We start from the raw sequence: 25822 nt of genomic DNA on the forward strand, positions 1-25822 counted from the left end.
TGAGCATGAAAAGAACAATACATGTGTTTAATGAGAATGTTGAACCATTCTATTAGAAAGCAACCTTTGCACATCACTTGAAAGGGTAGTGATAAAGACACACAGCCTATCTGTCCTTGCTCTCAATGTTAAGGGTGGAGGGGTCATACATACATCTGTAGCATCTGACCTGATGTGTCAGATGGTCAACTTCAGACACTCTGTACATGATGCCATTTTTAGGGTTGCTAGTGATTCAGATGTGGCCCATAAATCCTAGGCTAAGAATTCAGGCCAGAACAAAAACTTAGCTTCAGCTGCATGATAATGTAGCAGCTCTGGTGATCTGTGCCTTGGAAGCAGAGTAAAAAGCTTTTAGAAGGTAATGAGTACCACTGTCCTCAGACTCATGCCATTGCCTCAGTTTGTAGAGGAGATGCGTAGAGGACCATACATATAGCAAGTATTCAAATCGGGCAAAACAGACCTACATCTCATAAGGAAACACACCAATGTCTCTGACAAAGAGCAGGCATGTCCATCTTTAAGATGCTGGGGTAATGACCCATAATTTAGTGACAGCCTTTGATGTCCACAAAGCTCTCATTTGTAGATTAGTCAAAAAAAAAATTGAGCAACAGCTTAGCTCTGCTAAAGATAATTAGACTAGTGCCTCTTAGTCCTTCATGCATGCCATGTGAATGCATAGAAAAATATCTAGATGCATTAATAAAACAAGTATTAATTGGATTTCAGCCTGACATGATTCTAAGTGCTGCGTTTCGATGCCTTTTGAAGGAACCAAGTAACCTTGAGCCTTCAGTCCTCGGGAGCACTGTTTTTCTTGTGCACCATCTGCACACACCTGTGCTTTCCCACAGTGCAGCTGCTGGAATAAATGACTGTGCTCTGTTACAGCCACTTGAATAGCGCCCAGTGCTGTTTGTGTGCAAAGAAGCATGATGTCTTGTACCTAAACTTTAGGTCTAATGGTATTCAGAACAGAAGCTCATTACAAACCTGTCACATTTCTTCCAGCTCTGTGAAGTAGGTGGTACAGAGAAATTACATGTTTAAAATAGTTTTTAATTTGTGAGAAACTGAGACTCAATGAAACCTCAGAGTATTATGAGATTAATTAATAAACATGTTTGTACCTCTTAGCTGGATATGCTGGGAAGCAAAGTATGGAGCTATGGTTCTGTTGTCCAGCCCTGTGTAACTGTCACTCCAGTTTATGTTCCCTGGTATGTTTCTCATATTCAGGTAAACTTTTAGATGCAGGACTGAAATAAACTATTTGCTTGGAGTCTTCTGAAGGCAAGAAGAAACTTGCACTTGCTCTGTAAAGCCCAACACACTGATGATGACAAACACTTCTCAGAGAATGGTTTAAAAGGAGTATGAAATTAAGACATTTGCTCACATAAATGGATGAGAACCTGGTCCTAAAAATAATGATTTCAGATGTAGTTGATAAAAAGTGCTTTTATAAGTATTTGGAGAATATTTAACAAAGCAGGCAGCAGATCTGGCTAGTCCAGTAGTTTGACTTGAAGTACTGGCTTTTGAGAGTAAGCATAGATAGTGCATACAAACCTGAAATATTTTATTCTGATTGATAAAACCCAAAAATGGTGCTGTTGACTAGCTTTTGTAGAAATCCAGTTTTCCCATCAGAAATACTGTGCTTTTCCTTTGTGGTTTCAATTTGCATGTGGGTATGATAGATTTGACTGACTTGACTTACCTTGGTGAACATTGGTTACTGTTCATTCTCCAGACAGGCAGGTCCTGGGGAAACTGCTCTTTAATCAAAGAGCTGTTCTGCATAATAAGAGCAGGAGTGGTTGCTGCATCCAAATTCACAGGAATGAGAGCTGTTCTTCCACTAGTTTGAAAGCCATGCTCTCCCCTTGTTTTCAGAGGTGCAGAGAAGACACCTTTTTCCATCTTTTTTGAGATGGTAAGGTCTATCTAAACTGCTTTTAGCTCACCGTGCAATTTTATCTTATTGTGGTATAGCCACAAGTAGGTCTTTTGTTTTAGAAAAGCAGATAGAAAAAAAACCTGATTTTCTGTCTTAAAGCATTCTGTTTTGAATAATTTGATGTAGAATTCCGCAAACTCTAGGATTTCCTGGCATCAAAATCATCAATATCCAGAAATCCTCATGTACTTTTCTGCTAAAAGACAAACAGTATATTAATAATTCAATTTCATTTCTGAATGAAAGTTGACCATCATGGTTGGATGGAATAATTTTTTTAACATTTAAAAATGCAGCTTTAAAATGACCCAAGTGCATAATAGCTTCGCTTGGAGAGCTTTCTTTGTGAATACTTTTTAATGCTAATGTAGCTTACCGTAAGTGTAGCAAAAAAAGGGGTAAAGCTGAGGAATTGTTCTGGAAGCTGAACTTGATACAAAACCTGAAGCATCATGAAAATCTGTGCCCCCAGTGACTAAATGTAATGGCAGTAGCCAGTGGGGGATGTTGGGCTGCTGGTCCTTTTGTCACTTGTCAGCTTTGCAGTTCTGCAGAGTGGTGCTGCATGATGTGACAGCTTAGCACGTGAGTGTTCTCTTGTACACAGCTCTAAAAGCAGAGCTGTGAGAGATAGTGAAAGCCCCTCTGCTGCTCTTCTGCCAGAAGCACAGCTGAGGGGAGAGCTTGGGACTGTTTGAATGATATCTCAGTGACCCAGGGAGGGGTGAAGATGTGACAGGGCAGAGCTGGCTTAACAGCTTTACTTTGTATCTTTTTTACTGCTGAGGATTTCTTGGCCCGTGGAGGCCATCTGGTACCATCTGTGTCCAAAAATTCATCCCGTGGTGTCTGCTGGGAGAAGCTAGCATCCTCCACAGCTGGATTGCAAAATACTTCAGGATGCTGTGGTCTCTGCTAGAGTTCAAAGAACGTAGTGTATCATTTGCCTTTCCTTGACTAGAGGACAGAAAACTGTAGTCTAAGATGACTTGAAAAAAGAAGTAGAGAGCACTATACAATACTCTAGCATGAGGATGTCTTTTTAATCGTAATTGTGTTAAGTTTTTAATGTCATGAAATGCAGAAACACATTAAAAGTACTTGTTGGATATAAATCATCAAATTATGGTTACTCTTAAACTTTTAAAATTACTTTAGGGACCAGGGGTAGAAAAATCTGGAAAAAAGTCTGTTTCCAGTGTCACATGAAGGAGATGTACACACATCACAAACTCAGCCGCAGGACTTTGGGTATTTTTAGCTAACACCATTATTTGGGAGGGGAGAAATGGTTGTGTCTGAACCAAGGAAACATTGGTACAGCAAACCTATGTCTTGCTCCTGTATACATCACTGCCTTCAATGAGCAGGGCTTGCTCTTTCTTGGAATATGTATCTCTTTAAGCAATTATCTGTCATTCAGTGGGCAGACAGCCCTGCTGGTTAGCAAACACTTGAAATGAGACTCTCCAGTTGTGGAAGATTAAATGCTTCCAATACACCTTGAAAAGCGTTATTAGTGTTAGATCTTAGCCAAGCTACAAAATAAAAGCTGAAAGGAAAGGAGTGTATGTTAATGTGTGCCATGCTTTTATCTGTGGACAATATTTCTACTGTCTCTGTCAGCTGTGGATAGTCATTTAAATCTTCTGGCCCTAAAGCAGCCTTGTTCCCAAACTGTGACAGACTTAGAAACAAAGATTGGCTTTACAAACAAGATCCAATTAGTGACTAAAGAGGAAACATTCTTCTGGGGTGGATAAGTGTCTGGATTCAGTGAAGAACTGGAAAAAATTCCATGATAATTAGCATTATTCCTCAAGACAGTCTGTAATGAAAAATTTTTTCCATAGTCTTCTATGTCTCTCTCCATCTATTTTCCAGATAGATTAATTGGAGGGGTGGGCAGGATTGAGTAGAGAAGCCTTGCTGTAGTCCTGTAGCCTTGCCTTGTGAACAGGTTTAGTGAAACTGCTGCTTACTGCTGTGGAAATGTTCAGCTGGAAAAAGCAGATAAAGTAACTTGTACCTCAGGGTGTGTTTGCATACCTGCCCATTAATAAACCAATCCATGCAAGCATGGGATAGTGTAACTCTGGTGTTTGGGACTGTAGAATTGTATTCGCCTGATCTTTCCTCTAAGGGGCTGCTTTTCATTTATGGCTGCTTTTTCTGTACTGAGTGTTGGCTGAACTTGTGTCCCCGTGGTCCACTAGAACAATAGAAACCTTTGAATCATGTGGACTTCCCTAGCTAGGCTCTCCCCACATTTTGCAAAGTGACTCACAGACTCGGCCTGCCAGAGTTGCCAGAAAATGATGTCATCTGGATACTGTAGTATCCCACGTACAAACCAAAGGCTATTTAGAAATTAAGCTGACAACTGCAAAAAGGAAATAGCTGCATTTCAGATGCATATCTCAATTTTAAAATCTGTATAATTGTGTGTGTGCTTATTAAATACTGGTGTAGTGCAAAAGGCAGAAAGAAAATAGTGCAAAAGAAAAGCTTTGGTGTTTCTTGAACTGTGTTTTCTGATGACTGCAGAGTGGGTAATCCTGTTCTCCTGCTGTTTGTCTTGTGCCAGCAATAGTTCATGCAGTCAAGCTGTGTCAGATCAGGGGATTGGTTTGGTCAAACACTAACATATGTATCTTGTGTTGTTGCATTAGTTCTCAGCAGGATCGGTTCCCTGGTTCTACTCTCCCCACAATCCCTGGGGCAGTGATGTGGCCAAAATTGAAAATGCAGACAAGAGTGCAGTAGAGAATGGGAAGCAGGAGAAGCATGCTGACTTGTCCAGTGGCTATCTATCCGTACCATAAAGCAAACTTGAAATTATATCCTTTGCCTCACTTAAATAGTTGGGCAGAATTTTAGATGTAAACATTTTATCTATTGACATGAGAGGCTTCTTTGTGTCCTTTTCACCCTTTGTGTCCTTTTCACCCCCACGCTACATGGTCCAAATAACCAACATTTGCTGCTTGTGGTCATTGTGCTATGCTGGGACCTGGAGAAGCGTTGACCTGGGGAGCAACTTGCCATCCTCAGGAGTCCCTTGTCACAGTAACTTGGGGCACTCTGATGCCGGCACACAGCAATGGAGCTTCTGGCCAGTGGCCTGCACAGACAGATGAAACATGCATTAAGATTAGGGCCAAAGACTTCTCCTTTGTCAAATGTCAAAGGCAAAAGAGGCTAACAGATATGATTTTGTGGGAAAATTAACAGTCTTCTAACACTAGCTTTTTGTTCTGTTCCTCTCCTGTTTCTGGCAGATGTATCAATATGAGTTCTGCTGATTTGGGAATGTATGTGGAATTTAACTTGCTACTAACAGTCATGTTTTCAGATGTTTGACCCAGGCCTGGAATACTTGTACACAGTGTATTCCCAAGATAAATGAACTGAGCAGCATGTTTCTTATTACTTCATTTCTGTCTTTGTGTTCTGTGTTAAAACCAAACAGTGAATAAAGCCTGGCAAGTAAACTGATCCACCTGTATTATAGCACAGCTATGAGCAAGATAAGTCTAGATGTTCTGCCTATGCACTCATTTCCCTATGTGATATAGTACTGGTTCTGCCCTTTAGAGCAGTGTGCTTTACTGCTTCTTCTGCTCCTGATTATTGCAGCCAACAGATGTTCCTGGTAAGACCATTAGATACAGCATTTAAGTCAAATTTTTCATAATTTAACTCATTCAGAAATATCTATGCCCTTCAATTGTCCCTAACCTATATCATATCTTGGACCTGTAACTTAAAAGGACATAGAAGGGCTCATGATTTGGCTGCCTTCCACTTATAGAGTGGGATTTCCCATTCAGGCATTGAGGTGGCAGGTACTAAGGTACCATCAAAAGAGATTATGCTTCCACCAGCCTATAACTAAAGAGCATTGAATGTCAGATATTGTTCATCCTGGTTCAAATAATTGTTCTTCATATGTCTTAAATACTTTGCCAAAGAGATAACCATGGTGCCTGGTTTACATAGATTTAAAAACTCCAAACAAAGCATAAATCAAATGTTAGGCATTAGGAGAGCTAAGTACAGACCAGATAATCTGCATGCAAAACTAAAAGGGGTTGCAATGCTTTCCTCTTGTTTAAGTACTTCAAGCCCCCACCCAGACTTGGATCCACATTGCTTCAATATTTCTAGATGCTTCTGAGCATTCTGCTTTCCCTTGACATGGACATTCTGCTCTTGAAAAACTCTGGCCATGCAAATTCACATGAATCGAACAGAGCTGAAACAAACCCAGTGCTTAGGAGGGAGTATTGTGGTGACAAGATTTGTGAATTCAAAACTGAGTAACTGGAGGACTGCTGAGCAGCCTGATGCACATTCCTGTAAACCTACATACTAATAGTGAAAGTTGCTACAATAATATGGATTTACTTTTAGTCATGTTAAAGTAGAATACACTGAGTCAAGATTTTTGTAGAAAAAACAAACCAAAACAACAATCACCTCTTTTAGCATTTTGAGAAGGCAAGATGAAGGCACTGGCTATAGTTGAAAATGAGAATTAAGTTTTCTTGTGCAGGTATTTTGTTATAGAAAATTAGGTCACTTTGACAGAGGACCAAGGAGAGACTGAAAGTTCTTCCTTGAACTGGAGTGCTACAGGTTAACTTTTTGTTCCTAACACAGTGTACTGCTATTTCATCTATAGAACAGAAACTGATATAACACAAAGGCAGCTTTTGAGTTCTTGCCACTGTTGAATGGTGTATGTTGGCAATATAAAGACAGTGTTTTAATTTTTGCCCACCATTATTTTCTAGTTAAACTCCTAAAAGTAAAGGCAGATGTGTGATTACTGCTATACAGCAAATACTCTAATGTATGGTGCTGTCTCTCAAGTAAGCAAATATCTTAATTTAAATTAAAAAAAAATCCACGTAAAGTTTGTTTGAATTAAATCCCCAAATGATTAAAAATTTGCATATAGGAAAATCTAATTACCCTTAACACCCAACATTGAGATTGTGCTTACATGCAAATAGTAAACTCCCAATCAGTAATTGAATACATATATACTGAAATTAGTTTAAAAATGCAATGCATAAAAAACCCTGAAAACTTTATGAAAAAAAATCTAAGATTAAGAGGGAGAGTATTCTTGACTCTCTTGCTTCACACAGTTGGTGTTTCTCTATTTGTTTGCTGCAAATACTTTACCCTGAGATGTGGTATGCTGCAGTGGCAGGAGGGGTTTTTTTCCAACGCAGACCACAATGGAGCAGAGAGGCAGTGTTTATGTAAAGTAAGCTGTGTGAAAGGAGTGTGCTATAACTCAGGAATAACATATACATTTATAAATGTAGAATTAAGTTGCTCAGGATTTTGCTAACAAGCTGTTTTGTTTTAGAACTACATCTGCCAGAGCGATATTGAGAAGACAGCTTATCTATCGCTTACCATGTTTGTAAATCAACTGGCAATGAAAAAAACCCCTTATTTCTGAAGAATAAATGCTTGTGCTCTTTCCCTGGCCAGCCATAGTAAAGATCAAATACTTTTGTGCTGATATATAGAAGATGATGATTTCCAGCTCTTTGTCTGACAGAAGGGGATGTCTTTGAATTAGGACTTTCTGCCATCTGCATGCTGGGCATATTCCACTATTTTTCATAGGACTAAGAGAAGTAAAGTTTATGTACTTGCCATGATCAGTTGATGGGAAGAAGAATTAGTCTAGTGTTTCTTTCAAAGACATGTTCACTATTACTGTGCATGAATATATGTTTTTCTTGAATGGCAGCATAACATGTAAGATGATTAGTGGAAAAGCAGTTGCTGTTAAATATTTTTATTTCCACTAGCTACCAAACGGGCTGATCAAACTTGCTGCTCAGGTAGGGGCTGTGAGTCCCTTTTGGCTCATTAGGCTGGATGTATGCTTTTTTTTTTTTTTTTTTTGACTTTCATGTGCTTCCCAGTCCACATCCTAGTGTCAACTTAATGTGCCTGCATACACTGTCCTATTGCAGTAGGGAGAGAGGCTGGTCAGATGTTGAGTCACTAGGTGGGCAATTCTGAGGTTTGCTCAGCTCTTGAATGCCCTCCTGCACTTCCTTTTCCAGACTGCCATCCCCCAGGTACTTTTATGCTGGCATAAAAATTCTTGAAATATCTTTATGTGCATATTTATAAACATTCTTCCCACTTAGATACTGGATTTACTGGTAATATTATAGAATTTAGTAGTAGTGTGTTTGTTTTCCTCAGTTTAAGGATTGTCATTGTCCATCCCCTCCATGAGAAGCCTACTTCTGCCAGACACATAACAGCTGAAATGTGGTTTAAGTATTTTCTTTTATAAATGAAGCATTTAGCATGCTATTGCATAGTCTCAATAGAGCTTACCCTATGTGCGATGTTGTGGTGGCAGCATTGCAAGAAAGGATATGCAGGTATCTCCTGAGCACAGTTTTTAATTTTAAGGGACTGGACATTTGACACTTGGTTAAACCTCCAGTTTCTTGATAAACAAGTATGGTGAAAGCAGCTGAATGCAAAGATTTGGCCTATTTGAGATCTTGATGTTATGGAAGATGGGACAAGGTATTACTTGGCAACTAGGTGGAATTCTGCTTTTTCACTTTGGAGAAACTCCCTTGTTGTAGTGTGGTGATGAAAACATACCACCAGTCTGTTGGAAATTACTGTCTGCACAAATGCCTCCTGCTTGTACTAGAAATTGGTACTAGAAGCAGATGAAGTTCTAGTGGCTGGCAATGTTATGAGGGAACAAAAAGGGCAAGAGGACTGTTCTTGTTCCCTTTTTTCCCATCTGAAATAGATGAAAGTTTTTGAGAGGGTCTTTGGGTATTTTTGCAGCCCAGTGAGAGAAAAACAACTTGCCCCTCTGCATAGGAAATATCTGCTTTGGTGAACATGGAACTTCTGCTGGGCTTTTCACTTAATTGCAAAAACACTTGCACTCCTGAAACCAAAGAGTGTAACTCTCAGGCTCAAAAAGAAGAGCAACTGGCTGTTAAGTTTCTTTAAATATATATTTTAGTTCTCCTGAGGAAGAAGAGTATGGAGACATTTTGACAATATTGAATTTCATATGAAAAGCTGAAATAAATCTGCTGTTTAAATATTTGGCTGGATTTCAAAGTAAATGTGCAGAAATTCTGCAAGACATACTTTTAAAATCTTTTGTGAAGGGGAAGATCTAGGGATGAAAGTGCTCTGTGTCAGAACTTTGTATTCTTTCCGTTTCAACTTGCATCTGTTGGAATATGGACATAGTTACACTAGTACTCTCTTTTGGGGTCTTCCTTATTTTTTGTAAATTTCTCGTGAACAATTTTAGATTCACTATTTCTAACAAATCTGCTGTGATCACCAGGCAATTTCATGCCCCTGGTTAAGCATTTTTTCCAGTTTTCATGTTCAGATGTCTGATAATTTGGTTGATGGGAGGGTAGGGATCTCGTGTATTCCTTAGGGTTTGGCGAGTCAGTATTGCAGAGGCACAGCTGAATCTTGTTCTTGACCTGGGTACAGAAGCCAGGTCAAGAACAAGATTCAGCTGTGCCTCTGCAATACTGACTCGCCAGTCCACCCCTTTAAAACCTCAGTCATCATTGTCTATCAGGCTTTTTCTTTCCTACTGTAGATCTTGCTGTCCTGGTTTTCATCCTGTGGTTCTTCCTTATCTAGTTTCTACTGTGGTTGGCTCTTCCTGTCCATTTCTCTTGCTGACAGGAACTGTTTGGCACGGTGACGGTTGCATTTCTCTTCCTCTCCCCTGTGGCGGTTGTTTTCCCAGCACTGGTGTATGACTAGTGTCCTCACACCCTGCACTGCTGCCTTGCTTGCCACGGTGCAGGCTGGCTGATGGATGCTGCAGGCGAGACTGCCATGGAAGCCAGTAGCATCACTGCCCTCTTCCATGAGGCTTCATAGTGCCTCTGAGTCAGGCTCTGCAGGCTGCAGCTGCCAGTAGCTCAGAACTGAGTCCTACTAAAAACATACAAAAACATGCTCTATGGATTATAGGGGAAAGTGAGGATCCAGTTTTTGTGGTGGCTTCTGGGTGTAACTGCAGCAGTATCTTCCTAGAGTGCATGAACGGCACTGTGCAGGTGCTGTACTTGAATGGGATAAAGGGTAGAGGAATGAGCAGAGGAAGAAAGGGAGAAAATTCACAGGTCAAAATAATAACCTAAGTCACTTAGGTCTCAGTGGAGGGCTGAGAGTTAACAAGTTGTCATGGTTTGCTGATTAACTTGATCAAAGTAACTAAGACATGAATAGACTTGGCAGCAAGGTAAATTGACTTAAAATACTTTTTCGTTCAAGTTCACAGGTACAGGGGTTTTTTTCCCCGTGTTAAATTGTTAGCTGACTGCAAATTAGAGACCCTGAGATTAGTGTTGTTTATGAAGAAAAGCAGGAAAGTGCTCCGGTAAACCATTTTGGTGTTTCTTCTTTCTTTTTGTCTTTTTGTGACAATAATACAGTGACCTATACCAGCTTAAACATTAGTTTTCTAATAAAAAAGTGCTGATAAGGACGCCTGGGTGTTTGCCCTGTGGTTCACTTTGATTTCAAAATAAAAATGATGGTAGCTACTTCATATTCTATTACAGAATTTTTAAAGTTAATTTCTGTGCCTGAAAGCTCTTGGAGGTAGTACAGGAGTATCTCCAAATAGGGGACTGTGATGATTGAAAAAGTGTCTCTTGAGCTTCTCTGCAGCAGTTTTTATTTTTCAGAAATTACTTTTACAGAAATTGATGAGTGAGCCCTTGTGCAGCTAACAATTTGCTAGAGGGTTAGAGCATGCTGAAACCTCACTGGAAGCAGAGATATAGTGCATAAGCTCCATAAACGGTTTGAAATAGTCTCTAAAACTTGTCAGTTTTTCCTTCAGATTTTAAAATTCTTGCATTTTTATTTCCTCTTTGTGCACGAACAAGAAAACAAAGAAGAACTTTGTTTTACATTTACCACTACGCATAAAACACTGTGGTTTCTCATAAGTAGTCTCAAACACCCAAAATAGGGTTTAAGAAGACTTTTCTTGTATATGGCATCTTGTGATTAAACAATGTGACCAGTAATGGTGATAGCATTCTGGCTCAGGGTTATGTGGCTGCTCTGCTCCACTTGGCTTGGGCTGCCACTGCAAGGAATCACCCGCCTCTTTGCTTTTCTGCTGCTGGTTGACACGGCGACACTGAATATCCAGAGGCATTCATAGCTTGCCTGAGTGGCAGCTGCAGTGGGAATGGTGTTACAGAGCCTGGGTCAGCCATGGACGTGTGGTTCTTGTGTTACTGGGTCAGCTAGCCAGACAAGGAGGGCTGCATGGGGAGGTGAGCCAGACAACAGTGTAGATGCTGATGGATGGTTTACCCATTCAGAACACTGAAATACTTTTTTTTGGCTTTTTGACAGGATAGAAAACATTTTATGTTCTGAAGCCAAGGTGGTGGCAGGGGAGGGTGTCCTCAACTGGTTCTAGATTCCATAAGATAGACTTGATACACCATGGACTTGTTTGTGGTCTTTGGACCAAATGGTGTCCCAGTAGCCTGCTTTTGCCAGTCTGTAATACCGTGTCTGGTAATTTGAAGGCTCTTAGCTGATTAAGTATTTCTTGTACCTCTCTTACTGTCTCAAGTAACTTGAATACTGGGGCATAGATGGTAGATTCTTATCACTTGGTGAGTACTCTGATAGGGGTGTATCACTGTTTGTTCTTGGAGAAGAGATTGTCTTGTGTACACAGATGCTGGGGATAGTGAGCTCAAAACCCTTAAACTGAAATTCTGTCACTAGACACTGGGTATTTGTTGCATGATATGATTAATTGCATTGTTTAATTTTTACTGTGCTGATTACAATCAACTTTTTTTCTTCCTAGCCTAACCTAGTCTTAGGACTACAGTTTAGCTTTCACACTGTCCTATTGCTACCTTAATATATTAATATAATTCCTTCATACATTCCTCATTCCAAGTGACTGATTTAGAATTCTGCAGTTAAAACCTCTTGTTTTACCACCTCATTCCTCCAGTCCATTTTCTTAAAAAATGGTTGTATTGCTGTATCTTAAATGCTATCCAGAAAGATGTTTGAGATGCCAGTTACTATTTTATGTAACATTTGGTTATATGTTCTCAAGAAAATCTCCAACTTACACTGGGACAATTACACCCGGTTCTTCACCAAGAGCAACGTCTACATGTAATGTAGAAATTCTGGTTATGACCCTTAGTGTAAACTGTCTGCCTCAAGTGTGTGAATAAAACACTGTGCAGTTTTGAAACTGGCAAAAAGATATGGTCCTGGAGGATCCAAAACTTTCTTAGTTTTGGATCCTCCTAAAACTAGCAGTTATTATGTTATGAGGATAAAGGTGAGGCTGCAGGGCACTGGTGAATATTTTTCCTGTTTTCTCTTGTAGAGTGGCTGCTTTTCTTCACAAGTGTAATGTCACACCATTCCCTTCTTCAGTTTTCACTTCTTTATGGATTATCAAATGCTGTTATACTGCTGCCTGCATTTTCTTCCTCTATAGCAGACTTAATTTGCATGCGTGTGCTTCTCAGAATTCTATAGATTGTTGTTAAATGGGTGGGGGACTAGTGTCTCCAGCCATGGAAAGTGGAGGGGAGAGCACTCCTTGCATAATCATGGGAAGAAGTAAACAGGAACAGGTAACTATAGGTGTTGTGCATGTTGTGTCTCATCTAAATGACTTAGTTTTAGCTTTGTTCCTCAGTCTTGTGTTTCTTTTTGACATGGGACCAAGTTGAAACTCCTTGTTGCAGTTTTGTAGAGTTTACGTAACAGTAAATGCTTTGAACAAGTTCAGTCTTTCACAAGCTGGCTCTTTCAGTCTTTTCACTATTTTAACATCTTGTTCTCTCATGCGTGGCTTTTAATGCTGATTTGGCTGCTGTCCTGCACCTTTCTTTAAAAGTTTCAGCTGCCTGTCTAGTAGATGTACGTCTTGGGTTATTTTATGGCCCTTGCACCTGCAGGCTTGCTGCTAGCTGCTTTCACGAAACTAACCTTTGTCAGGTAATAGGCAGGAAAATATAAATGTCCACATCTAATCCAGTGGACTTGAACTGTTCAGGAGTCAAAACAGCACTCTGCATCCTGCCAGGCTCAAGTTTGGTTTCCTCCTCTGCCATAGATCATCTATGTGGCCTCAATGCAATTTTCAGTCTGCACCTCCTTTGGGAGCTTCTGCTGATCCAGCTGCTTTAGCTGCCAATAAGCAGGTTTGCAGGCAAAACTGTCTCCAGTTGCTGATCTTGAATCATAACTTGGCTTTAACACTTGCACACTATAAAAGTTTCTGTGTTGAACCTACATGGGAGGTACTTCCCTGGGTCAGTTTTCTTCCCTAGGAAGGTGTGATGATTGTAGGCATGGTGGTAATGCCTGTCCCCTCACCTGCAAAGAAAGGTAATAGCACATCCCTTTGGACACCTGAGGAGTAGTACTTGCATGGAAGACACTTTGCAGTGGTAAGGGGCAAACACATATAATACTAGATCCTGAGGTAAGAATTACTGTGTTACTTTGATGGTGTTTTTAGATATTCTTCCATGTGTGGCTAGTTTGACAACTGCTAGAAACAGCACATCTGATGAGGCAGTGGATTTTGGGAGAGAGTTAACATGTTTCCTAATGGACAGCTGTGATTTAGTTTCAGTAGAAGCTTCATCAAAATGACTTTTAGTTCACTTCAGAGAGACTGTAGCTCTATTTTCTGTGGACTTGGATAGGAATTACTGCCATGGTAGGGTGTGGGCTTTGAGTAAAGACTGTGATTTAAGATTAGTGGGACTATTGTGTGAAGAAGGTGTGAAGATTACCTCCAGGACTCATTGGTTATTTTACTGCCACATTTCTGAGACTTGCCAGGGGCATGCATCTTCTGCTGAAGTGGATTGCTTGGAAGACTATGAGATTATTCCAGGCCAGAACCTCTTAAACTGGTAAGTCTAAAATACCATATGCTGTTTTAAGAGGGTGCCCTAAAGTGTATTACCATACTGTAGCTATGGAAGACACAATAGAGCAAAGCAAACTTCTGTAGCATGTAGCAAGACAGTATAATGTGAAAGTCTAAACTAGAGCCTGCAGTGCTTTCCTAAAGCAAACATGGTGTGTTTGGGGGGAATAACGTGTTTTGCAACATTTCCACATGTACAAATGGGAAATGTATAAAAGCACTGTATAAGTGCTTTTATTGCTGTGTCTGCTTCTGTTTATCAAATCAGTGTCTATACAGATTTGTGAAAAACTCTTTCGATAAATTCATCTTCTTTTCAGAGAAAAGCACTGTTTTATTTGTAGGGAGACCCTTTATGTTTGTATGTGGGACTTGTTACAGAGCTTGTGTCTGCACTACCTAAAATTGCATTAGTGATTTGAGTCTGTCATCTGTCTGAAATTATGCTTTCCAGGGGCCACTGAGCCACCATTGCCAGACTAACACAGGAAATACTTGTGTTTCTGCTGTTGTGTCTCTGCTGCCTGTTGGAAGAGAAGGCTATTAAAACTGGTCTAGACACTGCAGCTGGGTGATGCATGTCAGTCTGAGTTGTCTTAACTTAGTTGCACAGGTTTTGCAAGATTTTTAGCACTATTCTGTTCCATCCTTTTCCCCCTTTTCATTCAAATGAAAATCCAGTTCTCCGCATAAAAAAAAGTCTACTTCAGACCATACAATCAGCAGATACTTTTCCTCTCCTGAAATCTTTGAACACAGGCTTAATAATTCCACCTCATTTGCTCAGGCAACATGTTGAGTGCTGTTGTTTCTGCTTAGAAGAACAAGGTGGGGTTTCTTAAGGACACATATTTGCTGCGGTTGATCAGTCTCCACCACCATGGTGAGCTCCTTTCCTGGCACTGCTTTTTCTACTGCCTCTTCAGCTGTCTTCTCCAGACCTTGGCACCTCGGAGCCTGCCCAAGAGCAGGGGGAAAAGAGGAGGCAACCCTGTGGCCATCAGCCTGGGCTTTGTTGCCCCCCCCACTCAAGCACCATTATCTCAAATAGCAGTCCTGGAGTTTGTGGTTGATACCCAGTGCTAAATCTTAATGTCTCTGCAAACAGAGAGGGCAGCAAAACAAAGCCTTGCTGTTTGCTAAGGTTGAGGACTGTCCTGAAATAGATGCTGTGTGCTGCTGTTGTCAGCTGTGGTGTTGGTTGAGAGTCTTTACATCTTTTCTCCACCAAAAGACTACTGAGTAAGCAGGACTTGGCTGCTGCTGGGTGCCTGCAGCCTGCAATGGCAGTGGGGCCAGGTCATGGCTCCAGAGCCAGCTTCCTGAGCAGCACCTTGCCTTGTGGACTTTAATCACTGATTAACCCACATAGAGGGTGGCTGGAATAAAATAGATTAAACCAGCGCATAGTATCTGTGCTGCCATCTTGTGCACCAGAATTTTATAACACCTTTAAGATTATTTTGTAAATATGGCAGTGTTGTCATGGCAGCAGGAATCTGGTGTAGAAAAATGTTGCTGATATGATTTATTGCTGGTTTAGTGTGCTGTGCAGGTCAGGCAAGGCGTCACTGCTCCTAGGTTCTGCTTAATTGAATTGAGAATGAAATGCATCAGAAGGGCTTTGATCAGGGAAATGAATGTCGCAACAAACTTCAGGCTCATGCACAGCTCAACTAAATGTAAAAATGTGCAGTGAGATCTGTATTGTTTTAGCATTTATACACTAAGAATCCACATATGAATGTTTCACAGTTTTCAGTGTAGGTCTTGCTGAAAGTCAGTATCCTCCCTGGTGAAATCATGACTGTAGAAAGTTAAGATGCTGTTAAATCTAACACTAGCTGGAGATTCAAAGATATGCAGCTTTGAATTTGAAACCACTCATGGAAGTGTAAAAAAATTGACAACTGCAATTTTATCCAAAATCTCTGCTAAGAGATTTGACATTTTCTTTATGTGCTGAAGTTCTGAGACCTCGTGTAGCCAAGTGATTCATGGTGTCCTCCATGTTGCTGCTTTCACATTACTTCTTGTATGTAACATGAGAGATCTTGTGACTGGGGGACCTATATCACACCTTCCTTCACCCTACTGCTGTGGTGACCCACAATCACAGTTTGATTTGTTTCAGACAAAGTATGTTCTTAGGATGGGTAAAACTTTAGATGGGGTAGAGATTGTCTCTGCAGTTTGAATCTAGAGCCTCAAATTTAGAAGCTGATGTTTCCAGGGTGTCTGGCTCCAAGAGTATGTTGGCATCAGAGAACTGCAGCTCTGACTTGAGCTAAGGCTCTCATCTGTAAGAAAGGTTTGGGGCTGAATGTACCAGAACATGAGGGGGGAAGAAAGGGTGTGAAGAAAGTAGTTTTTTCAGCTACCCACTCTACTCTCCACTGCCTGAAAGTCAAACCTCCAAGGTTGTCCACTTTTTTATACAACTATTAGTTTTATGTATCTGTTTTCCTGTAATGGCTGGAAGCCTTGCCTGCTTTTCCCCTGGAAGTAGCCTGTGGCTGTTTGTGACATAACCTTTTCCTAAGTTTTCTGGTTTAGGAGATGCATCATACTAAAGCTTGCAGTATAATGAGAACAAATTCCTTTTAAACAAATCAACAGGTTTTCCTTATAAACAAATCAGGAATACCACCACCCCCCTACTCATGTGAGGAACACACCTGGGTTGCTTTGGCTGCTGTCACCATCCTTTATAAAACAAATAATGTTGAAGGGAATGTTAGCAGCTAAAAGAAAAATATATTTTTTTTAAGCAAATGGAAATTTAGGAGCTGAGATTTCTTAACAAATCTGTAGTTTCAGAAATTAGCCACAAAGTACTGTGGAATTTTAAATTATGAGTTCATGTGCTTCAGACAGTTGTGTATATTTGCATATCTCCAAGTAAAAGTTTTGACTTAAACCACTTCCAGCACTTCACAGACATTTAATGCTTGAGTGTAACATTTTGCTTTGGGTCTGATTGTGGTTACTACTATTTTCTCACAAAGAGATATTTTTCTTAGGAACAAGTTGGCCACATTGTACTCTCTAGGTCAGCAGTCTGTTTCACTGGTGCTGAACTAGGTTGAAAGGCTGTGGTTGTGAGCAAGGGAGGTAATAAATGAGTTATAACTTAGGTTTGTCTTGTCTTCACTATACCTTTTCTACAGCAGCTGCAGCAAAGCTCTGAGCTTTGGCTCTGGAGTCCCATCTTTTCTTCTTTGAAGGTCTGCTTCCCACAGGGTACTAACCTGGTGCCCTTGGACCCATCTTGCTGCATAAATCTGAAAGGGCAGGGCAGCAAAAGAATAAATTTTACTGCGTGATTGTGTGCTGAATGTGATGGCCTTTGGGTCCTCTCTTCTCTGCTGAACATTGACTCCAGCATTTCCAGTCTCCTGACCTGTGTGTCTGCTTTGCTGACCACACAGACTGTCGAAGACTACTTCATAACTGGATAAGTTCATAGTACAGCACTGTTGCTTCCAGTTCCCTTGACCTTGCCTTGAATGAGATTGAGCAGGGGGGTTTTGTTTTAAAATGCAGTCCAAGATAATTTTACTGCTGCTGTTTTCACACAATGACAGAATGGTTAAAGTTGGGAGGGACCACAGTCAGTCATCTGGTCCAGCTTCCCTGCTCATGCAGGGTCCTCCCAGAGCACATTGCACAGTATCGAGTCCAGCCAGCTCTTGAATATTTCCAGTGAGGGAGACTCAACAACCTCTTTGGGCCATCTGTTCCCTTACATAGTCAAATGTGGAAACTGGATCTCCTGGTCAGTGGCATGTTGTTTGTTGCTCTTGAGTCTGGCATAGAAGTCATCATTGTTATCCTGCCAGAAATTTACTGCCCAACAGCTCTGCCATGGATTGTCAAGATTTAAAACAAAACTGAGCAAAGGAAATACTCACTCAATACTCATTCCTGGCTAAGTCTCTAGTACTATGTATTGGAACTGAAGTTTTGGAGATATATTTTCATTGATCAGATCTAGGTTTGCTTTTTTGTCTGAGGCAGATCCTTTTTTTGTGTGTTGGCAAATACTGCAGTGTTACGAAAATTGAAGTGGGCTCTACCTATGCATTTCCAAGTATCTACCTTTAGGAAACACCTGCTTATGCATGTTTTATCCAGACAGTAAGACTATAACTGGCATGGGTAGGACTGTAGGACTGTTTGAATGAATTTTAGTTTTAGATAGCACTACCCAGAACTTCAGTGATGCTGTATGCTTTACTCTGCTCTCCCTGAGGCTGACTTTTGTCTGTCCACCATGGAGCTGGGGTTGGGTTTAGCTTAAATGAGAGACCAAATAAACCATCATGTTCACCATTGTGTAAATTTTTCATGGCCTACCTCAGTCATTAAGTTAAAGATGTTAAAAGTGCAGTTATGGGACTAAACTGTTAAAAAGGAATGGTAGAAATGCCTGTGCACATTTGATAGCTATAACAGCTTTATTCCACTAGCTTCATACTGAAGGAAAACATACTAAGGTTGAGTTATAGACCCCTCATCATGTGTATCAACAATATTAATTACTTTTTTTGGGCAACAGTTTCTGAAAGAGATTGAAAGGTGACGCTGATGCTGCAGTTCTGTGTGCTCAGGAAAACAGTAGGTGAGCCAAAAGCAATGCTGCTTCTTTAGCCTTGAAGCAAAATAAATTGCTCCAAAGGTATCTATAAATCCTTTCTGTCATGCGGACATTCTCAATTTCACTTAACAAAATGAAAGTAGAAGCATTTCTGGTTTTCTCAGTCCAGTCTGCTCCTGCTGACTGTACCATGTCATATAATAACCTTCATAAACTCACCAAATTATGCCTTAAAAAGCAGAATCTCACAAGGTTGGAAGTAATGGTTCTTTATGTTTAAAACCACTACTGCCTTTTAACTGAATCAGTGTAAAGGGAACAAAACTTCTCTAATTGCAAGAAGCATTGGGGTGAAAAGTAGCATAGGTAGGCTGGGTGACAGGAAGCTCACCATGCCCCAGCCATGGGCACTCACAGCCCAGAGAGCCACACGAGTCCTGGGCTGCATCCAGAGCAGTGTGGGCAGCAGGGCAGGGAGGGGATTCTGCCCCTCTGCTCTGCTCTGCTGAGACCCCACTGCAGTGCTGCATCAGCTCTGCATCAGTCCAGCAGATCCCACGGGAGGGTTGCAAAATTGGTCAGGGGGCTGGAGCTCCTCTTCTGTATGGACAGTCTGAGAGAGTTGGGGTTGTTCAGCCTGGAGAAGAGAAGGCTCTGCAAAATACTAATAGCACCTTCCAGCAGCTTGCATAACTAAGTTACAAAGTTGTTTGTACACTAGCAGGATTTAATTAAAATCCTGAGCTTTTTCCTTCCTCTGATTAAACATGTGCAAAACACAGTAAATCCTTTCACAGTAGTTCTTGCTGTAGCTGAGTTCTGCAACTTCCAGACATTGGTAAAGCATATCTTATATGTAATACAGGTATAGCTGTGTTCTCAGTCTTGGACACAGATTACCAAATGCTGTTAGGTGCCCTATTGCAGACCGCTATTTTTTTCTAGAGTAGATATAACTTACAGATTTTTGGGTTTAAATGGAAAAGAAAGTTTGCATCTTTCAAGCCTGCTTCACTTAGTTCTCTCTAGTTTTTCCTGTCTTTTTTCCAGGGAGTTACTAACATTCTCCTTCTCAAAAGATATTTATTCCCTTGTATATTTATCTGGATTTGTTGGTGTGATAATTGTATTCTACGTTACCTTTTTTCTTCTTTCTGCTTTCTTTGTATCCTCGTACTGTTTCCTGTTTGTTCCTCAAGCTACTACATTTACCTGTTAGACACAGTAGCCTCCCTAACTAGAACAGGAGGGTTCCAGATTAATTTTACACCGTGCTGGGAAAAAGCCCACAACAATTTTACTGTTGTTGAATTACAAGAGGTTTGACAAGCCAAGGAGTAGTTTCCACTTTGGATTAGCATCTCATTTAGAGCTCAGGGAATGACTCAGTTTTATATAAAAGTAGTAAATTTTTGTACTGAAAGGAAGAAAAGAAATTCCATGTGGACACTTGTATGTATGTTCTTCAAAACCAGTTCCAATGCAGTACTTTGGTGCCCTGGACTTGAGACGTCACAAGAAAACTGATAATTAGAAGTGCAAAGAATCCAGTGTAAGGTACAAAATGCTGCTCTGAGCGCACAGTTCATATCTCTGGAGATGGTCCATTTAACAGCAGAGTCAGCTGTGGCTCATAGTGAATACCTGCTGTGGTTCAGCAAGCTCCTGATGCTTATCTCTCCAATTCTTTTTCTTGAAGTCACATTCTAGGAAATAAATTCTGTAGGAAGAGTTAACTGGCTCAGGTAAAAATCATATTTGCCTAGAAATACGCCTATGCATATTCTTCCTTGTGTTTTTTGGAGATGCCAAGTGTGATGTCTTAGTGTATAAATCTATTTAGTTTCTAAAATGCCATTTTAGGACCCTTGGCATGGATCCATAACACGCAAACATGTAGTGCAGGATAAAGCTGGGAAACTCATCAGGAATATAATTCTCTTCACTAAAGCAGCTTCTTTACTGCAGTATGCAATTCTCCTAATGACACTTGCTTAGGGCAGTTCTTGCGATATTGTGTTGGATTTATGAGTGTTGTTTTCCTAAAGAGCTATTTGGCTAGTCTGTGCTTCAGTGAAACAACTTTTGTATGTCCTGTAACACATCCAAAAGTGGAATGGAGTAGAACATTAGTCTTGAGTTTTAATGTGAAACAAAATTATGTAGTGAGTTTTCTTCTTCTACATGGCGGGGGGAAAACTGGCTCATTTCCAACCTGGCTCCAAGATTTCTGGTTTCTGAAGTCACCCCTGTGGAGGTGATGTTAGATTTGTAATGCTGTCTTGCTTACAGTGATGCTGCCTTAGTGACAGTCAGCAAATGAAATAATGTCTTCAACTTTATTCTTGCCCTTCAGCTTTCTTATTTGTATTGATATTAATGTCCTAAAAGCATGAGAGTTTGACTAAGCAAATAAAAAACAACACTGAAGAACTAAGCAGATTTAAAGCTCTCGTAATGTGATTTAGCTGCTGGAAATAAGAATAATATCACAGGGCCAAAGCACTTAGACCACCAATGTAAGGAACTTCTGGTTCAGTGATTAAGAAACTAATCTTTCTTGGAAATGCTTTGGAAGCAATTTCTCTTGGCTACTCAATATAAACATACTGGATAATATGGTTTCATGTCTGTTATTCGCCTTCTGAACTGGTTATGTATTCAATTAATAATGTTTTCTGTCTAGCACCATGTCTATCACGTCTTAAGTCTCAAATGCATAACTAGTTTAGTTAAACTCAGAGTTCAGTTAATTTTCTGACCTTGTAGGATTTAGTCTCTGCCACTAACAAGAAGCCATGTTTCAACCTGCTCACTGCCAGGCAGACCTCAAATGTGTAAATTACCTAGGGCTTTTCCACAAAACCCTCACTCATCCCTCTGGCACCAGTGCTGCATTTCATGGGTGAGAGAGGAGAGCTCCCATGCAGGAGGAGGGTAATCTACAGGAGTGCTCAGTACTGAGCTGGGCATTGCTTGAGGTTGTGTTGCACAGCACATTGGCTGCAGGAGCTTGCCTTGCACAGAACCCTGCTGTCCTTGATGCTCATGAGGTTCAGCGCTGGCATAGAAGTCACAGAGGTTTTTTTAAATGCAAACATCAATAATACACTCCATGTTTTCTTCTAGTTTTCAGCATTAATGACTGTTAGTTCAAAAGCCTAGTACTGTTCAAAATATTTGAGTTAGACTCCCTGGGGTGTGAATACTTCAAAGCACGCTGTTTGCTTATGGATGGCTTACAATCACTGATATGACCCCTAATCATTTTGATATGCCATGTGAATGAATGTGAGAATTTTCTCCTTAGCCCTTGTCCTTTTCTGTTATAATAACATTGTGGTGGTGACATTTAAAGTATGACAGCTGTAGGCAAAAGCTGTAACTCATATTAAAACCCAAATAACATTTCTCAAATGTCTCTGTAGATGGATGGAGGTCTGCTTGGACGAAGAGCTGCCCCCAACTACGGAACTGGAAGAAGGCTTAAGAAATGGTGTTTACCTTGCCAAGCTTGCAAAATTCTTTGCACCTAATGTGGTGTCAGACAAAAAGATCTATGATGTGGAGCAGGCACGCTACAAGGTAATAACTTCCTCAGTTTTCTCACCAGGATGACAAAACCCAGCAATGTTTGTCTTCCAGCTCTTAAAGATTCCCAAGCATGGCTGGTTGGCTTTCTGTATCTTTCTTTCAAGGCTGTAGGGACTAGTTAGAAGATGCACAGCTGCAGGAAGGCTGTATGATAACTTAGAAATATTCTACCCCTAGAAAAATTGTTCTGGTGTTGTTTCAAGTTTTTAAAGCTGCACAAATTACACTTCTGGCTCCATGGAAATCATGAGCTTTTCAACTGATAAAGTAATTTCTTATTAGGAATAGAAGTCAAAAGCAATTTGACAGCTATTTCAAACTTTCTTCATTTTGTATGTTGAAATTCACTTCATTTGATCTCTGTGTTTGTTTTATCAACTTTAACAAGAAGAAGCCAAAAGCAAGCTCCCAGTAACTGAGCTTAGCTTGTTCCCTGTGCAGGCTTTTGCTAGCTCCAAGAACCTCGATAATAAAAAGATATTTACACTCATGCACAGTAGTCCCACTATGGAATGTATTATCTCAATGGGTAGAGGGGGCAGAAAAAAATTATGGTTAAGAATTCCAGTTACATTTAAATGTTTCCCTTGAAAATCTCAGAAACTTGACAGATTCCTTTTTTCCCTTTACCCTAAAAGTTAACACAGAAATGAAAATAAAAAGTACTTTCCCACTCTGTTCTTATGCAGCTTGCATAGGCTTTAGGGAGGGTCAGGTCAGGTATTCAGGTAGAACTGAACAGTTCCAAGACTTCCTTATCTGTTCTTCATGGTAGTGCTGAGCAGTGTTACCACGTCTGTGTTTTGGTTGACACAAAACCTCTACTCCCAGAGAATACTGAAGAACTGTACAAATTTCTACTTCATGGGTGAGAGTGGAGAGCTCCCATGCAGGAGGAGGATAATCTACAGGAGTGCTCTGTACTGAGCTGGGCACTCAGTGTACTGATACGTCAATCACAGTCCACCCTGATGGGTACAAATCTGGCTTATGTAACGTGAAAGAATGAGCTGAACTCAGTGTGGAGCTGTTTATGTGTTTGGATGCTTCATTAGCAAAATTGAAGCTGTTACACTTTGGTCTCTGGGTTCAAACAAGGGAAAGTTCTGTGAACTCGACTTCAGGATACAAAACTGGGAAACAACAGGAGGATCAATAAGTAGAGAGTTTTCTTAATCTGACTTTCATAATCTTCTGTGTTTCTAATAGAGATCTGGCCTTCATTTTCGACATACTGACAACACTGTGCAGTGGTTAAGAGCAATGGAGTCCATCGGTCTGCCTAAGGTAAGCCTTTAAATTTCAGCAAAGAAATTTAAACAAAATCATTAGCTGTAATCATTGGTCACTGAGATCCCCTTTCCTTTGCTTGAGCACAAACAGTTCCTTATAGGAAGTCTAGAGGGAAGGGGTAATTCAAAAAACAAATCTGAGGAGAAGGTAATGTGGAAAGCAGTGGGAGTGTCAGTCCTGTGTTGCTGCTGGCAGCATGTGTGGGCTGAGGCAGGGACACTAGCAGAGTTTGAGCTAGCTCAAACACTTGATATCTTACTGCTAATGCAGTCTCTGGGGGGGCCTAGAAGGAATATGGTTTAAAACAGAAAACTTAAATATTTGCTTCCTTTAGGTTACCTCTTCACATCGTGCCTCTTGCTGCCTCCTCCTCTTACTGTACGTGCCAGTTTCTCTGCTTCTACCCTGTTTCCAGACTGTTCTTGCACCCTTCAGTGCATCTGTGTGACTGTGCTGCTGCTCTTCTTCCACCAGCTGCTTTCCTGGGTCACCTCTTGTATTTACCTTCCTCCTTGCGGGCCTTCACTTGTCATCTCCCCCCTCTGCTGCTGTTTCTGGGCACCAGTGAGTCGATTTTGGATGAAAATCCTTTAAGAAAGGGCTGTGTGCAAACACCTGTGCTGCTTGTCTGTACTTCCTGGCAGCTGCACACAGGCCAAGGTGAGCAGTTCCCCACCCCAGGGTGCCTGGGTGCCCACAGCCTGAGTGCTGCCTGAGGCACTGTGGGCAGGCACAGTGGGGATGCTCAGGCAGCTCCTTGAAGGGCTGAATGGACCAAGGGTCAGCTACTGTAGGCAAACTCTGCAGGTGCCCATAACCAAAAGAGACTACTCATGGCTGTCATCAGAAATGCCAGAGAGATGGGAAGGCATCCTGCTCTTTCCAGGTCAGGCATTTTTTTTTCCAGTTGAGTCCTTCAGCCCTCAGTTCAGCTGGCTGATTTCCACCTTGCCTTTTCTCCTCTGAAGGATCGTGTTTCTGTCTCAAAGGATGGTCATGGCCAAAAGCTTTCCCAATTCTCCCTCACAAAGCTGTTTTGAGCAAATGATGAAGAGGGCACTGTGCTCCTGACGTACTCAGTCTGGTCCTATTAACCATGGGAGAGTGCAGCCCCGAGTGACCAGCTGGGGCTGGAAGCTTGCTGCCAACTCTCACGGTTAACTAAGTCTTTTTATTATATTTTTGTGGAGAAACAGTGTTTAGTGACTGGGAACAAGGCCAGGAACAAATTAGTGGTAGAACCAGAACTGGAACTTATGATGTGACTTCTTGGCTAAATTGCTTAATATTCCTCTCTCTAAATATCTTCCTTTGCAAATGATGTATTCACAAAGTTGAGGGTGCTGGCATTTAGAATGATGCATTTTTAAACCCTACTTGATAGGTTTGGTTTGTAATGAGGCTTTGCAAATTGTAAACTGCATTCCAGATTTTGCGTGTCTGTAGAGGACAAGCACTACTGGCTGAGCTTATGCCAAAGGACATTTTCTAAAAATCTTCTTGAAATGCTGCCTGTTCATCTTCCTTTTCCCCCCCTCTTATTAAGTAGCTTTTATGCTTTATTTAGCTCTTCTTTATGAAAACTACTGATTAAGTTAAAATAACATCAGAAGAGATGTGACTCATAGCTGTATGAAAGTAGCAGCTGAGATTCTGTAAATTTAAGGTACAGTTCTGCAGAGTAAATGTTTCTGCTCAGTAATAAGTCTTCTCTTTTGACTGTGTGCTCTTTGCTTTTTAGATCTTTTATCCAGAGACTACTGATGTCTATGATCGGAAAAACATCCCTAGGATGATATACTGTATTCACGCTCTAAGGTAACTGCTGACAGGTATAAAAGTTATAGTAACTGCCAAAGTTTGGAGTGTAAGTCTTGAAATGGTTTAGGACAACCAGTATATCAAAATCTGTCAGAATGTTCAAGTTTATTCATTTTAAGTTGGAGACGAAAGTTGACCTTTGTCAGGTATATTGGATAAATAACTTTCAAAATAGAAATCAAAGACTACTGAATTTACCACACACATCCCTCTCTCAATGGTACACCCCCTTGCAAAATTAACATACAATTTCAAAATACATTCTTCCAACAGAAATCAAACAAATTAACAGAAACTTAGCAAAACATTAGTAAAACCGTGGAGCAGACATGCTGATCAGAGTGAAAATAATAATGAACTGACGTGCTTTTGTCCCAAAACTGAAGCAATTAATTACAGTATTCTGTGGTAATTCATGTAAAAATGGTACATTCTCAAAGACTTCAAAATTCTGAGCTACCTGACTTTCAATGTAAAGTCAGAAAAGCTTTGACTATACCTTTGAAAGTAGTGATTAATTTTTTTTTGTTCT

At 40.6% G+C, this 25822-nt stretch overlaps 1 protein-coding gene across 5 annotated transcripts in view; it reads left to right on the top strand.

Moving 5' to 3' along the window:
* IQGAP2 (IQ motif containing GTPase activating protein 2) overlaps positions 1–25822 on the top strand; it is a 123698-nt gene that overhangs the window by 42230 nt on the left and 55646 nt on the right. For 4 of the 5 annotated variants that reach the window (XM_050986618.1, XM_050986620.1, XM_050986621.1 and 1 more), the window contains exons 3-5: positions 22011–22167; positions 23386–23463; positions 25211–25287. In XM_050986618.1, coding sequence (XP_050842575.1) covers positions 22011–22167; positions 23386–23463; positions 25211–25287 — 312 coding nt within the window. Of the gene's footprint in view, positions 1–22010; positions 22168–23385; positions 23464–25210; positions 25288–25822 lie in introns of those variants that run through there. The other variant, XM_030237577.2, reaches the window with a different exon arrangement.

Source organism: Serinus canaria, chromosome Z (genome assembly GCF_022539315.1).
Source record: "Serinus canaria isolate serCan28SL12 chromosome Z, serCan2020, whole genome shotgun sequence".
NCBI lineage: Eukaryota > Metazoa > Chordata > Aves > Passeriformes > Fringillidae > Serinus > Serinus canaria.